The sequence below is a fragment of the Euprymna scolopes genome, chromosome 9, assembly GCF_053919585.1.
Source record: "Euprymna scolopes isolate OS-2025 chromosome 9, ASM5391958v1, whole genome shotgun sequence".
NCBI classification, from domain to species: Eukaryota; Metazoa; Mollusca; class Cephalopoda; order Sepiida; family Sepiolidae; genus Euprymna; species Euprymna scolopes.
The window spans coordinates 26,026,893-26,043,715 of record NC_136490.1 but is presented as its reverse complement, the minus strand read 5'-3'; the positions used below and the strand labels follow the sequence as shown (position 1 = coordinate 26,043,715).

Below are 16,823 nucleotides of genomic sequence, written 5' to 3'. Positions count from 1 at the left end.
ACTAAAGAAAAATCTATATTACGTTTTTACCTGTGATGAAACGAAAATATAATATTCCAAAAATCGTGTAAATTGATCAAGTAGTTTGATTTTTAAATAAGAAAATCAAATTTTATGAGCATCTGTAGAGTAACTGTTTTACTTGCTATTTTGAAACAAAGTTTAAAACAAGGGAGATAATTTAACATTAATCGCTTAAAACTATATGTTCAATTTACATGATTTTTAAAACATGATATTTTTCGTTTCATCACAGCTATATACATCATACAGATTTTTCTTTTCTTTTTTTTTTTTAATATGGAGGGCATTTTGGACAAGAAACTATTTTTCTTATATGAATCTTTCATTTTTCTCTTTCCAGGCTGATGTATGGAGTATGGGTGTACTTCTTTATGCTCTTTTGTGTGGTTATCTTCCATTTGACGATGACAGTATTACAGTTTTGTGCAAAAAAATCAACGTAAGTAAATCTTCATTTCATTAGGTAACAAAGCAAAAACAAAGCCATTTAAATAAAGAACATTTTTTACCCCCCCCCGTATTTTCGACCCCTTTTTTTTTCATCTTCAAATAATGTATATTGCCACAGAAGTGTAAGGGGCTATTGTAACAGGGTCCAGATTTATATGGATCAAAAAGTAAAATATTAATTATGTATTAAAAAAATTTTCATGTTAATTTTTCTTAAAATAAGCCACTATTTCCTGCAGCAAGTGTAATCAGCAGATGAGGAAGAAATCTAGTCTTAATTCTCAACCATATATAGCACGAGTTTTTAACCAAACTCGTGTTAATATTTAGAATCTACTTTTTTTTTATCATGTCTAAGCCTCTTTACCAAGGGACATAACTTAGTCAAGAAACAATTTTTTTTTTACAAAGGGAGATAACTTTAGTTATCGCTACACCTCCAATCTATGTTGAGTTATTTGTCGCACAAACATTTATATTAAAACTCACTTCTCTATTTTAAAAGTGAATACAACTTCGTTATATATTAATTTTCATATTCCTTTAAAAACGAACTTTTTAATTCACTATTCGTTTTTTTTTCTTTTTTTTTTCCCCCCCTGTTATTGGATGATTAGTTTCATTTTTCTATTGCACAGTTCTATTTGTACATATTTTCTACATTGTGCATAAATTGCATAGCAATTGGAACTTGGCAGTTTGATGTATATGCTCTACATACGGCATAATCATGTTGACACACCGGTTCCCATTAGATCACCAAAGTTTAGCAACGTTGAACCTGGTCAGTACTAAATTGGTGACCATTTGGGACTTCCAGGTGCTGTATTTGCTCTCCGCTTATCTCTGCATTTTTTTCTAGTCGTTCTGGACTTCTCCTTGCCACTGGACCCAAGCAGTGCCGATTTGACTGTCAAGAAATCAAAGTTTAACGATTTGACCTTTGAAAACTCTACCAAACTCCTCTGCTAATTTTGGGTCTAAACACTTGAAATTTTAGATGTAGGTTACTTAGACATGGATCAAACTTTTTTAGTTTCATTTGAGCCAAAACAATAAATGTTTAGGGGTTAAAATTGGGGTCTCTACCAAATTACTCAGCCAATTTTTTTTCTAAACATTTGAAATTTTATATAAAGTGTATTCATGCATAGGGCAAGCTTTTTAATCGGTTTTTGGCCGAAAATTTGGCTTCCAAGAGGTCAAAGTTGAAAATATTTGACCTTTGCAGTCTCTAGTAAAGTTTTTAACCAATTTTGGGTCTAAACATTTGAAATTTTACATAAAGGGTATTAAAACATGCAGCAAGCTTTTTAATCAATTTTTTGGGCGAAAATTTGGCTGCCAATGGGTCAAAGTTGAAAAAGTCGACCTCTGCAAACTCCTCCACCAATTTTAGGTCTAAACACTTGAAATTTTAGATGTAAGTTACCTAGACATGAGTCAAACTTTTTAATGAGTGTCCAGTTTAAAAAAAAAAAAAAAAAAATTAAAAAATAAGAATGTAATATATATTTATTACAGAAGATCAGCACAATATTGATACTGTCGGTTACAAATCCAAACCTATGTTTGGTTTCCTATGTTAGACTCATCAGTTTCTATATTTTCGGGTAAGACATAAAGAGGCTGATGAATCTGACATAAAAAAACGAATATAGATCCCTTTGTTTGTATTTTAAACCAAAGGTACCAATGTTTTGCTGATCTTGTGTAATATATATTAATATTGTGCAGATCATGTCATTATCTCTTTCTTGCATTCTTTTAAGATCAATCGGATAACATGAGATTTCTTTTCTGTTTCTATTACCAGTCTGGTAAATACTCCACACCGCCATGGTTGTCTGCCGAAAGTGTAGAGATCATAGACCAACTACTACAAGTCAATCCAATGCGAAGAATCTCCATGAGGCATCTTTTGAATCATCCTTGGGTTTGTCATAATGGCCAACCTGTCGACTGGAAAGCCTACACATCTGTAAGCATTGTACTATTAAAAACTATTTTCTTTTTATCATTTAGTAAAGCCAGAAAGGATTCCAAGTGAAGTTCTTTAAAAATGGAAAAAAAAAATGTCTACAATAACTAAAATGCACAAGTGCCTGGATTTTTTTTACATTTGTTTTTTGTTGCTATCTGAATTTTTCTTTTTAGAATAGAAACTCTAACACTTGTTTATGCCTATTGCATTGGCCTATCCCCGAAGAAGCAATACAAGAGAGAAAAACAGAATTGTGTGTGTATATATGTGACAAATTACAAGTCAACTGCTGGCCTGAAAACTTGGGTATCCACCCAGTAACTGCAGTGAGGATGGTCATGAGTATTAAGATGGCTAGCATCTGTTAAGACTAAGCAATTGTCATGTATATATGTATGTATATGTTATCCACTGACAGAACCCAGGAGAGTTTCACTGTTTACATCTCATCAGTGTGGCTAGACAAGCAAATACTTCAAGCTGGGATCAAAACTTGACTGTTGAGCTGACAATCTATACCTTTACCTTTGTGCTATCATGCAGCATTTGCCTGGTGTAAGCAAAATCTCAATATCAACAAACATCTTTTCATTAAATCTGAGAGTTCTAATCGGATGTTTATTCAATGAGCAATGCCTTACACTTATTGACTCTACTGGTAATTGCATTTTTTTCAAGATTTAATAAAAAGCAGAGGACTAACATCTCTGATTATATGCATGTATATAAGTTAGAAAAGCATTGTTTTGCAAACCATGAAAATAACAAGATTTCAGTTGAAATTTATCAATTTTCAAAGTGCATTTTTATGAACTTTACGAAGTAAAATATAAAAATTGTATGTAAACTGAATCCGACAATTACCTTGGATTTATTTTATGTTATGTGTATTTTGTTGGTCCCTCGATTTATCGGAGACGGACCTATGTTTTCAGTGACGTCTGTGTGTCCTTTATTCTGGATGATTGCCAGATAACCATCCATTACTTTTCCCTGAAATTTTACCACAAATTGTATTTCATTAAATACATGTGCACAGTAAAAAAATGTTTTTTTGTGAAAATTCCCGTTGCGTCCCCAGAGCTTCAAAAGAGGTAAAAAATATGCCCCAAAATGGCCAAAAATAACACGCTTTGCCCCATAACTTTTGATCCATCCATTAGATTTTTTTGAAACTTTGCCAAAATGTGGAGCCCATCGTTAATATAAATCCAGTATGGGTGACCCTGGCAAAATTCTGGTTCGCATCCCCGGGGACACGTTTTTGTGGCTCTTTTTTCATATTTATAAACAAAAACTTGATATGTCTGACTATATACTCGTAGTAGTTTTTCACGGTGGTCAACTCAAATATACATGTGTTAAGGCCTGAAACTGCACCATTATTCATTTACACTGGGATTCGGTGTCCCCAGGAGCTCAAAAGAGGTAAAAAATGTCCCAAAATGGCCAAAAATGACAATTTTGGTCCATAGCGTGTGATCCATCCATTAGATTTTCCTGTAACTTGGCTAAAATGTGAAGGTCATTGTTCTTAATATAAATTCATTATGGGTGACCCTAGCAAAATTCTGGTTTGTATCCCTCTGGGAGTTTTAAGGCTAAAAAACATGCCTTTTTTGGGGCTCTTTTTTCATATTATATTATTCTCTATATCTTATTCCCTATCACAGACGGTTACGTTTCCAACCCGTTTCCCTGACCAGCAAGAACAACATGCATCACTGTTAGATCTATTTCTGACTACAGTCCCCGATGATTGTGTTACGAATGCCCACAGCCCACTTGGAAATGCTGATCATGTAGTGATAATAGTTGAAATCGCACTAAACTCTAGAGCCAAAACGGAAGAGCCATTACTCAAAACAACGAGATATTATAAAAAGGCTGACTGGGAAGCCACCAGGGATCTCATGAGAGACGCCCCATGGCGAAATATCTTCTCACTTCCTGCTGAACAGTGCGCACATGAGACCACTGAATGGTTCAAAACAGCAATTGAAGCACATGTTCCCACATGGAAGTTTTATAGCAAGCCCCACTCTCCCCAATGGTTTACTTCTACTTGTGCAGCTGCAAAGGCAACATGCGTACCACAGATTTAACCAACATAATTCCAGTTCAAACAGACAGAAGTATATAGAAGCCAGAAATAACTGTAAGAAAGAAATAGCGACAGCTAAGAGAGAATTTACTGAAACCAACAAAAAATGCATCGAAGCACAGAAATTAGGAACCCGTGACTTCTGAAAAATCTACAACAGTGTAGTAAATAATGGGCAATCAACAATTCCTCCACTATCCAACAATCATGAGGTTGTTTGCTCAGCAACCGAGAAGGCTAACATGCTTGCCAGTCGGTTCGCCTCCAACTCCACACTGGACCCTGCAAACCACCCCCTCCCTGACTTTCCTTTGTGGACAGATGGCACACTAGACGATATGGAAATCACCCCATCTCAGGTGCATGCCATCATAAAAAATCTTGCCACTTCAAAAGCATGTGGACCTGATCTCATCCCGGCTGTTCTATTAGAAAAGTGCTCTGCCGAAGTAGCACCGGTTCTCTCCAAACTTTACAATAAACTTCTGACCGACCAACAATACGGATTTAGGCAAGCCCGTTCCATGGCCGACATCCTAACTGTAATCTCTGAGCGTATATACCATTCACTTGACAAAGCAGGGGAGGGTAGAGCGGTAGCTCTAGATATATCTAAGGCTTTTGACAGGGTATGGCACGAAGGTCTTCTCAGGAAAAATCTTTAACATAATTAAATCCTTCTTAGATAAGAGAAAAATCCAGGTTGTCATCGATGGTCATACATCTAAACAATATGATATAAATGCGGTAGTGCCTCAGGGTTCAATCCTTGGACCTCTATTATTTCTAATATTCATAAATGACCTCCCTGACGAAATTATCTGTGAGATGGGTATATATGCTGATGACACCACTCTCTATAACCGACACGACAGGAAAACAAATGAACATATATCTAGAGAAATGGCAGAAACACTAGAGGATGACCTCCTATCTGTAGTGGAATGGGGACAAAAATGGATGGTCACATTCAATGCTGCTAAGACTAAATTTGTTTCCTTCAATAACTACAAGAAACCTTCTCTACCACCAATAGCAATGGCCAAAGACTCTTTATCTGAAAGCACATCCTTTAAACTCCTTGGCCTAACGTTCATAGGAAACATGAGTTGGAAAAATTACATTGAGAGCATTGCTAGAAATGCTGCGAAAAAGATAGGTTCTCTACCGTGCTAGAAAGCTACTAATGCCCGAAAGTATCCTGTACCTCTATAAGGCCACCATTCGCCCATGTATGGAGTATTGTTGTCATATTTGGACTGGTGCATCTGCTACTAGTCTCACTCCTAGACAGGGTTCAAAAGAGAGTCACCAACCTAATAGGTCCTGAACTGTCATCTAAGCTTCAGCCTCTGTCCTATCGACGTAATGTAGCATCCCTCTGTCTGTTCTACAAGTATTTCAATGGTGAATGCTCTGACGAACTGCAAGCACTTGTGCCCCCTCGACGTAAGTACTCCCGACAAACCCGGCAAGCAGCAAAATCCCACCCCTTCACAGTTGAGATCCCTAGATTTAAGAGAGCCTTCTACTCCAGTAGTTTCTTCCCCAGAACCGCTGGACTTTGGAATTCCCTTCCGAGTTTCTGCTTCCCCAACTGTACTGACATGCAGAAGTTCAAGTGTAACGTGAACCGACATCTTGCTGCCCAACTCCCCACATAGTACCCCTGTAGCTTATATCCCTGATAGTAGCCCCTTACAGCAAAGTGGCAATGTGCCTCGTTTGAGGTGAAATTGCAATAAAGAAAAAAAAAATATTACTCAAAAACTTGATATTTATATCCATATAGTGGTTTTCCATGGTGCTGAATTCAAATATACATATCTTAAGGCGTGAAACTGCACTGTTTTCACTGGGATTCAGTGTTTCCAGGAGCTCAAAAGGGGTCACAAATGTCCCAAAATTGCAAAAAATGACACTTTTTACCCCATAACTATTTCCCCCATTAGATTTTTCTGAAACTTGGCAAAAATGTGAAGGCAACGTTGGCCCTTCACACTTCTCACATTCATCATTTCTTCACTATTTTTTGTGGCGTCATCTCACATGCAGCACCAGAGGGGGACCACGCATGCACTTTTAAAAAATTGAAATTATCTATTCAATAATTAAGGGTATAAATATATAATTTTCAACTGTTAACAAGTCATCAACCATGTATGTATGAGGCCACCTGTTTTGGTTAGCGACTCAGTGTCGGGACGGAATCCTGGTGGTTGAGCAGGCCTTGATTCAGCAATAGTGGTTAATGGCTTGCACCACACCACTTTCACCCTTACTTGGTCTGACGGGTGGTCAGATAGGGCCCGATCTGATCAATCTGCTAATCCGGACATGCCCTAGCTCATATATAGTAGTTTTTCTCCCAAATGTATTATTCAGTCTGCTCTTGTGGAATACTTCCCAACTGTTTACATTAGATGAGCTAGGAGGCTGAGGGTCAATTGTATTAAGAGAAAGAACTGATGACTTCTGTTAGATTTTTGAGCAACACAAACCCAGAATTTGGCAGAAGATCAGATTTTTCCTTGGTAGTCTATATTGGTATTCTATTCCCGTCTCAGCCAAAGCAAATGGTTCTCCCCTTGGTTCATTCCCAATCGTAGTTGGACTTTGTGGTGGAGCATAGGACCAATGAAAATCAAAACTTAATCATGGCTTCCTCTTTTAAAAAATCCAAGAGTAATTTATTCGATTCAGATTCTGAAACTGACTTAGACGTCCACAAATTTATTATTATTGAATCACTGGATGAAATATCTCCTTTTTTGATTGAAAACTTATATCAAGTATGTCAAATCAAAAAACTTAAAAAAAACTTGAAAATAGAAATCTTCTAATGGAAGTTCAAATGAAGAAAAAAAGCAGAAAAATGCAAAGCGTATCCATATACTAGATTAAATACCTCAAAAGGCGTTATAAGATGTAGACACACGTATGTACTCACATTTGATAAACCATCAATATCAGAAGATAATGGGATTGGCTACAAAATAGAAAGGGTAAAGCAATTTGTACCAGCTCCCCTGCGATGTTTCAAATGTCAGAAATTTGGTCATCACAAAGACATTTGCAGAGGATGCCAAGTGTGTGGGAAGTGTGATGAACATGACCCAAACCACACAGTGAGTGCAAAAATATAAAATGTGCAAACTGCCATAAAGACCACCCTATCTTCTCAAGGACCTGCGATGTTTACAAGAAAGGAGAGGAAATAATGTATGTAAGACACACCAAAAAAATTTACCATTCCTAGAAGCTAGAAAAATTGTTGAGAGCTATATGAGGACAAAAACATTTGCTAATGTTATACAAAAAAATAAATAAAAACCCTCAGGATACCACTCAAATAGATAACAATAAAAAAAACTTCTAGAAAAGTTAATAGATTTGGACACAAATGAGTGGCCATCATTTCAAGAAAATCTTTGAAAAATGTTTCAACAGAAACAAAACCAACCCAGCCTATTATGAAAAGAAAATTAAATGTGCATAGCAATGTAGAAATATTTAAAGAGAGTTCTTGGATGGCTGAATCTAAAAGTGAAAGGCGCTAAAGATCACCAATCCGACCTTCAGATTCTAATAAAGATGTAATTGAAAATAAAACTAATACAATTAAAAAGCAGAACTCAAGTAAAAGAATAACACAACCTGCTTTGAAAACATCAAAGTTGAGGAACCTGAAGAAATGGAGATGGGAAACCCCACAAACCCCACAAATAAGAAAAACTTAAAAAAATTAAAAATCATGACTGGTTTGAATACAATTGTACGTGTATATATGTGTATGTATTCCCTACATTTAAAAACTTAGTCCAACAGCCAGTGTGTTTGCAAGTCAGGTATGTGCAATGTATATATATATATATATATATATATATATATAATGTACACACATGACGTATGTAGACTAGATTTGATTTTTAGATAACCCATAGTGGTTGATATGCCATAGAACCTAAACAGCCAAATTAAAATTGTTTGTAAAATGTGCATCGATTGAAAATTTATAATCTGTTAAATATATGAATTTGTTAAATCTGTTAAATATATGGATTTGTTAAATATATAAACTTGAAATTTTTTACTTTTTGCTCAACTTTTTATAAAATTCGAGTTGGTGTTAAATGACTTTTAAAAAAATGAGTTAATGCGCTGTAAAACAACCAACCAAACTTGATCAAACTAAAAAAAAAAATCACCCAAACCATTTTTTTCTCATTCAATTATATTATTACTTGAAGCAGTATGTTTATAGTTTTAAGCTGATTTCTATAGAAAAGCAATTCTTTTCGAATGATTTTTGAGGAAATCATTACTTTTGGGATGATTTTAAAGTCAAATATTGTCAGAAATGGTCACTTTATTAGGAACTAAAGAAACACAACTCACTTTGTAATGAGCAGAGTTACGTCCCTTATGATACTGGATTCTTGAAGATTAAGATTTAAGGTGATTGCTCAAGATGTTCTATGAATGAACGACTATCCCTTAATGTTAAACTCTATTATTAAAACCAAACTTCATTTTATTTTATTACTAGTTCACTAGGTACGGGCAAAATGAATGCCGATGCTCAAAATGTATAAACATTTTGACCCCTCCTTTTACTTAAAAATCCGCCCAAAATCAGGAAATTAACCAATTTTAATGAAATTTTCAGTATTTATTAAATAACTAGCAAGGGGGGTACCCGGCGTGGCCCGGGTGATTGTAGGTGTGTGTGTTGGAGGGGGTGGTGATCAAAACAACCCTGTTTTAAAAAAAAAAAAAAAAAAAAAAAAACCGTTGGCCGAGTGTTTGGAGGTGTAAAAGAAAAAAAAAGTTTTAGTAGGAAAGTAGGCTTGAACCCCGAACTTTTCATGTGGAGGTGAAAACGAAATGGAAAAAACCCCTGGGACCTAACCATCCCGGCCACGAGAGAAGAAGAATGAAAAGCATCTTAATTTAACGTTTATAAAATTAAAATGACAGATGCGAGAAACTTAAGTCGCGTGATGTTTGACCTTGAAACATGACGCGGCTGCAAGCCAGTTTTCGCTTGTTTTATACTGAAAAGCAAAAGAAACACACGGCGATCGAAATATTTGGAAAAAATAGCGCGTGAAAATCTGGCAAATTAAATACCTACGCGATCCCCGTTCTTAAGTCGTAGATATTATCATTTAGACGTGATATAAAAAGTTTTAAGAAGAAGCGAGCCGAGCGAGAAGGCCGACAAAAAAGCCTTTCGCAGACATACACAAAAAGCAAACATACATACATACATTTTCACTTTAATATATATAGATAATCGCGCATTATAATGGACACATTATTTTTATTTCAATTCAAGTGAAAATGTATTATTTTATAACAAAAAACACCTTTACTAAAGTTATGGTTTTCTGTAGTACAAAAAAAAATGCAAGAATTGATTTCGGCTTTTTTTTATGAAAATAAAGCATTGTAAATTATAACAATTAAAAACAAAAAATTTTTTTACAGGAACATAAGGAAAAAAGCACCCAAAGTCCATGTTAACGAAATCGATATAACTCAGAAAAAAATTAATTTCTTAAACTACGGATATTATCATTGAATTAAGCATCCGTTATTTAATATTTTCTCACAAAAAAAAATTTAATTGCAAAAAGTATTTTTTTTACGGTTACATTTTTAACATAATGTAAGATTCTAATATTTTTATTGCACGCAAGAATGTATAATCATCAACGTAAGATAATTTTCATACAATCTCGGAAAATAAAGTAAAAAAAAAAATTAAATAGAAAAACAGGAACATACAAAAATAATTGAATTAAAAAATAGAAAGAATTATTCAAACGTTCCATGTCGGTAAGTACGGATGCACATTCTTGAAAAAAAAAGGAAGAAAAAAAATGCTCGATATGCCGGAACTTAGTTAAATAATAATGACATTATGTCATTAATGTGCTTCCGTACTCTTTGAATTTCGCCGCCATGTCTTTTTTTGACACGAAACTAATCTTGTTGCTATCATAGCCACATTTTTGGATAATTATTACCCTTTTTAGCAAAAGTTAAATACATTTATTGTATTAATTCATTATTTTAATACTATAACTTAATACTTCATTTGGAAATAATTCCAGGAAACGTATATTTTTCTTGCCAGAAAAATGTAAACATGATATTTGTCATAATGAATTTTTACGTTAAATGTAGGGTTTTTCAGATTTGAGATAAAATTATTCCATGTATTTTTTATTTCACACGTTATTTTTTCTTTGATAAATTAACTTTAAGCTGTAATCTTTTAAACATAATCAAAAAGTAACCGAAAATTGAAAAAATATTATGATTAGCCGGCGTTCAAAACCAGGTCCCATACCTAAGCAAAGCACCCATTAGAATTGCCCGTACCTATAGTTCACTTTCCTGATTCGCTATTGCTTTACAAAGTTTGATAACTTAAAATAGGACGTATTCACTATACCATTAGTGCAAAAGTGGGTCCAACTTTCGAATTTATTCACTTTGAAGATAAAGAAAAAAAATGTTCGATGGTGTGTGTGTGGAGGGGGGGGGGGAGACAAATTATTTGAAAACAAAATGATTATAAAAGAAACACTAAGGTGTATATTTTTATTATTAGTTTAGTACAGTAAAACATTCTGATCTAAGGGGAATAATTCATTCATAAGTTATCGCCCTTTGGTATAAAATCGTTATTTCCTTTATTTATAGCATAGAATTACAAACAAATGTTTTGCACTTAATTTACATTAATGTTATTTTAATTTAGAAATTGCAACATAAAAGAATGTATGGTTAATTTCATAATTTCTTTTCAGGACCTTGATGAGGATTGTGTACTTGAGTTGGCAATTTTTAATGGCACGTCGAGAACCAGAATGAGGAACATGATAAAAGAGGTAAATTGTTTATTTTTTTTATTATTGTGTATAAATTTATTCGGCGGTTATGTCTACGGATCATCAAAGGGAGATAACCAGCATAAACATAGCAAAAATAAGCATATTTTGCAAGATATTTGGGACGCTGAAAGAATGTTAAATGAAAAAAAAAAAAAAAATGATTACACACACAAAAAAGAAATTGGTTTTTCTTTATACTAGGTAATCAGTCAGCGTCAGGATGATTAAAACTTTTTCGAAGGAGATTTTGAAGTATTTAAACTGTCAATGTTAGTTTAATTTTTATTTTAATTTTTTTTTTTTTTTTTTTTTTACTATTCTGTAGTTTCATTTTGCAAGGTATAACTTGGGGCGCATAATAATTAACGTACACAAAACAATGAAAATAGAAAACTTTTTTGAACTAGATTTTGAAGTATTTAAACCGGCAATGTAATTTTTATTAAAACGAAAATAAAATAATTAAAAAATAAGAAATTTGTTTTTATTTTAGGCAATCGGTCATTTCTGACTATGATTAAAGTAGGAAAAAATAACGTGCAAAGATTCTGCACAAGATAAAGTGTTCGGGGTTTTTTTTTTTTGGGGGGTGGATCTCTTAAATAAGGGAAGCATTTTTCTTTGGCTAATTGGACAACAACTTCTTGATTAATTAACAAGTTTATTTCATTTTTGTTTTTTGTAGTTTCATTGTAACAGGTTGTTTACTTTTGTTTTGTGTACATTAATAAGTTTATTTTTTTACTTAACATGGTTATATTTTTAAGTTTGTTGATTAACTTCCCTAACTTATTTCCTTTTCATAAATTGCTTCAGCAATTTCCGGAACTCTGCTACAGTAATCGTGTAATCTTTTTTTTTTTTTTCATTTAACATTCTTTCATTGTTCTACTGATTATTTCAGCGTCCCAAATTATATCTTGCAAAATATGCTTATTTTTGCTATGTTTATGCTGGTTATCTCCCTTAGATTTGATGATCCGTTGATATAAGCGCCATTTATTTCATGATTTTTTTTTCTTTGTTCTTCTCAGTATCTAGTCTGAAAATATCTTAAAAGTTTTTGAAACAAGCAGGATATATATATATATATATATATATATATATATATATATATATGTGTATATATATATATGTGTATATATATATATATATATATATATATATATATATATATATATATGTGTATATATATATATGTGTATATATATATATATATATATATATATATATATATATATATATATATATATATATATATATATATATGTGTGTGTGTAATTTAATGGTGAAACATGATAGGGCTCATGGATATGAAAACTTGGAATTTTTTCTTTTATAAATTTCTGATTACTTTTTCGTTGTAGTTGAAAGATTATAGGCCAAAGTTATTCTCTAAAAGGGAAAAATGTATTTTTACAAGTGAAAAAGTTATAGTTAAAAATGTTTTCATGGCAGCTCTGAAATATTAGTTTTCTGGAACTATTTCAAAGTTAATTGATAAAGTAACGTCTTAAGATATTAACTGAATAAAATTTTTTTTTTTTTTCTTTTACTAAAAAAAATTAATCATTCCTCAAAAAGTGAGTTTAGTAACATAATCCGTTCACAGCTGAATCAAAACAAACAAAAATTTATTTTTTTAGAGAAATTGAAGCATTATTATACCTTAATTTTTGTATTTAAGATTATAAAAATATTCCTTAATTTAGGTTATTCTATTTTGTAATAAAAAGGAACTGCTTATTTAATTAGAATATTTTTCAATGTATACTATTAAGATTTTATATAGCTTGAATTTAATTTAGTATTAGTTTTAAATTAAGGGGGTATTTTTAACAATAGCCAACAGTATTATTATAAAAAATTCTCAAATTCTATAATATTCTGAAAATATTGAGGAAATCTGTTTATCAATGTTTTTCCTTTGAATTTGAAATTGCATCATTTTTTTTTTTTTTTTTTTTTACATGATGACTTGCTTTATTCTTATTTGTTATAAGGATAAATTAGATTACCCCTTTTTTAAGTGAAAGTGCATTTTTAGTGTGTAAATTATTATACTGATAATTCATTCATTGACAAAATAAACTAAAACAATTATTTATTAATAATTAAATAGAATATGGTGGTGGGATGCAAATCCTGTCTGTTTTTTTTTTACAATGTTCCCTGTTTGTACTTCTCCAAATTAACTGTTAATAAAAATAATGCCATTTTTTAAATGATTTTTTTAGTGATCCTGAATCTCAATTTTGTTTATTTTGAAATCTGATCATAAATAAATGCTGAAAATGTCATTAACATTGATTTCCTGAATTTTAAGTGAAGAGAGAGATGAAAATGTTTATACATTTTGGGGATCGGTTATTCATTTTGCAGCACCTAATATAACTTTAAAATACCATTAAGTACTTGGCATAAGTCCTGAAACTAAACAGTAATGGCATCTAATTTTAAAAGCAGCCAAATGCTTGACTGCCATAGAATCAGGTCTAGGATTAATGTCAAATAAGACTGAACAATAAAATTAAAAATATACATGTACGTCACTTTATATTTATAAAGTTGGACCATTTCTCACGCTAACAGTGAGATTAAAATTTTAAATTCATATTCACCTCAGAAAAACAATAGCTTTCTAATGTGTATATGATCAACATTGTAAGGTTATCTAATTTGCGTATTGTTTTACAAAATGACATATTTATTTTTTTTCCTTATTTGATGATTATTTTTATTGATACAACAAATACTTTTATTGAAGAATAATTTTTATATCATGTATAATTCAATTGCATTTTGAGTGAACTGAGTCTATTTGGTCAATTTAATTCTGGAGTTTTTGATTCTTATGTTCTTTAATTTTCCCAGCCAATACTAGGGCACAGTTCTTGCTTGTGTGTTTCCACATTGTACACGTGTGTGTGTGTGTGTGTGTGTGTGTGTGTGTGTATATATATATATATATATATATATATATATATATATATATATATATATTTATATTTATTTCTACAGAAAATCACAACATCTGTACTGTCGGTTTCAAATCTAAATAAAAGAAACCTGTAGTAGGTTACCTGTGACAGACTTGCATCAGTCTATATATATATATATATATATAATGTTAAAAGGACAAGTAAAATTAATTCTTCACACTGAATAGTTTTGCACCACTTTTATGTGCACTAACAAAGATAAACTTTGTCTAGAATTCTTATTCTAATTTTGATCAAAAGTTTAGAAAAGGTCTTAAATTTAAGGCGTAAGAGATCTTAAGAAGAAATTGAAATTCAGTTTGCTTAATTCATGCTGAATGACTACAGATCAAAGTCAATGCAATTATGTTTGATTTTTCAAATGGAAATCTGTGACCACATAACTACCCCCCCCCCATTCCGGAAAAAGAAAACTTCTTGTGCATATACCAATAAGAGTCAGAGCTTGATATTAATGGCATGTAAATGAATTAATGACATGTAAATGAATTAAGTTTCGACCTTTTAATACGTGAGCAATTAATAATTTTAAAGATGGTTAAAATAACTTTCTGTTTGACAGTTTAAATGCTTTTAAATTCTTCAAGTTTCAATGGGACACAAAGTAATTTTTTAAAACTATTAAAAGATTAAAATAGGTGACTTATTTTTAAAGAAGTTAAGAATGCATTCTGGGGAATTTAATTTATAATTACATTTTTTTAAAGGTTACTGGTTGTACTTTGTAATATTGTATTGTTCGTTTCATTAAAGAAGTGTTGAATATGTATATTAAAAAGATGCAAACCATGTTGAAATGAGAAACACAGACACACTAAAAGTGATCACGCAATTTTATTAATACAGAGATTATATATTTAAAAAAATTTTTTTTTTTGTACTAGAATTGTCACTTAATTATTTTCAAAACAAAAAAGTGTTTAGTCATATCGTTGAAAACTTTATTTCATTGGGTTAATTTTAAATTTTAGAAAACCAAATGTAAAAAAATATTTTATTAAATAATGAATCTTTTCTTAGACTTTTGGTATAATATACATTTTTCAAAGAAGACTTGCTTTTCCTCTTCATTTCACTGGTGGCATTAACTTTAAGGGGTCAGCCGTCTCGTAGAGCGAACATATGGCCATGTTATAGATGGTTATTAGTTTGAAATAAATGCGTGCTTGTTGTATCATGAATTTTAAATAGGAGTTTGGTCACATCTTTGAAAACATTTCATAGGCTTAAAAAGAAAATTTTTTACAAAATTTTCGGGTTAATTTTTTTTTTTTTTATCTGATAAATGAGGCAATTAGAAAAAGGTTTCAATTAATGAAAATCTTCAAGCATTATTTTCTGATCTGACTCTTTTGGATTTAATTTAATTCTGTTTTTTTTTTTTCCTTAAACATTTCTCAATCTTTATTGTGCCCATTTTTAATGAGACTGATATTGGAAAAGAAAAAAAAATTACAAAAACACTCCCAAAACAAAGAATCAGTCTCTCATACAGTTACAGATGTCAAAGATATTTCTGAAAGAATTTTGCCAATTTAATTTGATAAATATCATGATTTAGATATAGTTATTGGAACTTTTTTAATAAACAAGGCTTCTGTCTTCATTATTATTATTTATTTTATTCACACATTTGTGCTGGTCCCATTTGGGAATATTGAGTTGCCGTATAGTTACCATTGCTCCCAGGTTCACTTTGGCCCGGAGTGGTGCTACCATATCAGACAGTTTTAAGATACTTTTTAACCAAAAATGCACCGAATATTGATGTTATTGTTTTTCCCTTTCCAGAACTCAATCATGTTCTGCAAAGTCAAAAATAAAAACATTTTACTTCTAAAAAACAAACTAAACACACAAATAAAGAACTTGAAGCACAAAACTTTCCAAAATTACTGGATTCTGCATTAAATAACCCCAAAATGGTTAATATATCACAAAAACGATCAAACACATTCAGATTTGATTTCTTCTTTGCAATAATAATGAACCCGTAGTATAATGAATAAAGGCATTAATTAACAAATCAGTTAAGCTCATCATGTGTTTCAACTGTTCAGCATTTCTCTTGTGCTTCTGCTGTTTTCCTATATTTTGCCCCAGAATTGTCTTGTTTCTGTCTGGTCTCGATGTTCTGATTTTTGTTTTTCTTTAATTTAAATTTTGGTAAAACTAGCTTTTATTATTAAAAAAAAATCCTATGTTGTTTGTACTTTTTCAAATTTGTATTTTTTTTAGTTTCCCCTTCTTTGCCATTATCTTTTAGTTCTTCATGTTTCTTGTTTAGTCTTCAGTTATTTTCTGCCATATTTTTCTCCTTCCATTGTTTTTTCTATTCTTTGGCCTCATTC

General features: G+C 31.7%; 1 protein-coding gene across 9 annotated transcripts in view; it reads left to right on the top strand.

The window, feature by feature from the left end:
* LOC145284468 (maternal embryonic leucine zipper kinase-like) overlaps positions 1–16,823 on the top strand; it is a 303,478-nt gene that overhangs the window by 169,560 nt on the left and 117,095 nt on the right. For all 9 annotated transcript variants that reach the window (XR_013868840.1, XM_080133303.1, XM_080133306.1 and 6 more), the window contains 3 exons: positions 365–463; positions 2,291–2,455; positions 11,387–11,467. Coding sequence is in view for 8 of the 9 variants with exons in the window: in XM_080133303.1 (XP_079989429.1) it covers positions 365–463; positions 2,291–2,455; positions 11,387–11,467 (345 nt within the window). In the remaining variant the exon portion in view is untranslated. The remainder of the gene's footprint in view (positions 1–364; positions 464–2,290; positions 2,456–11,386; positions 11,468–16,823) is intronic.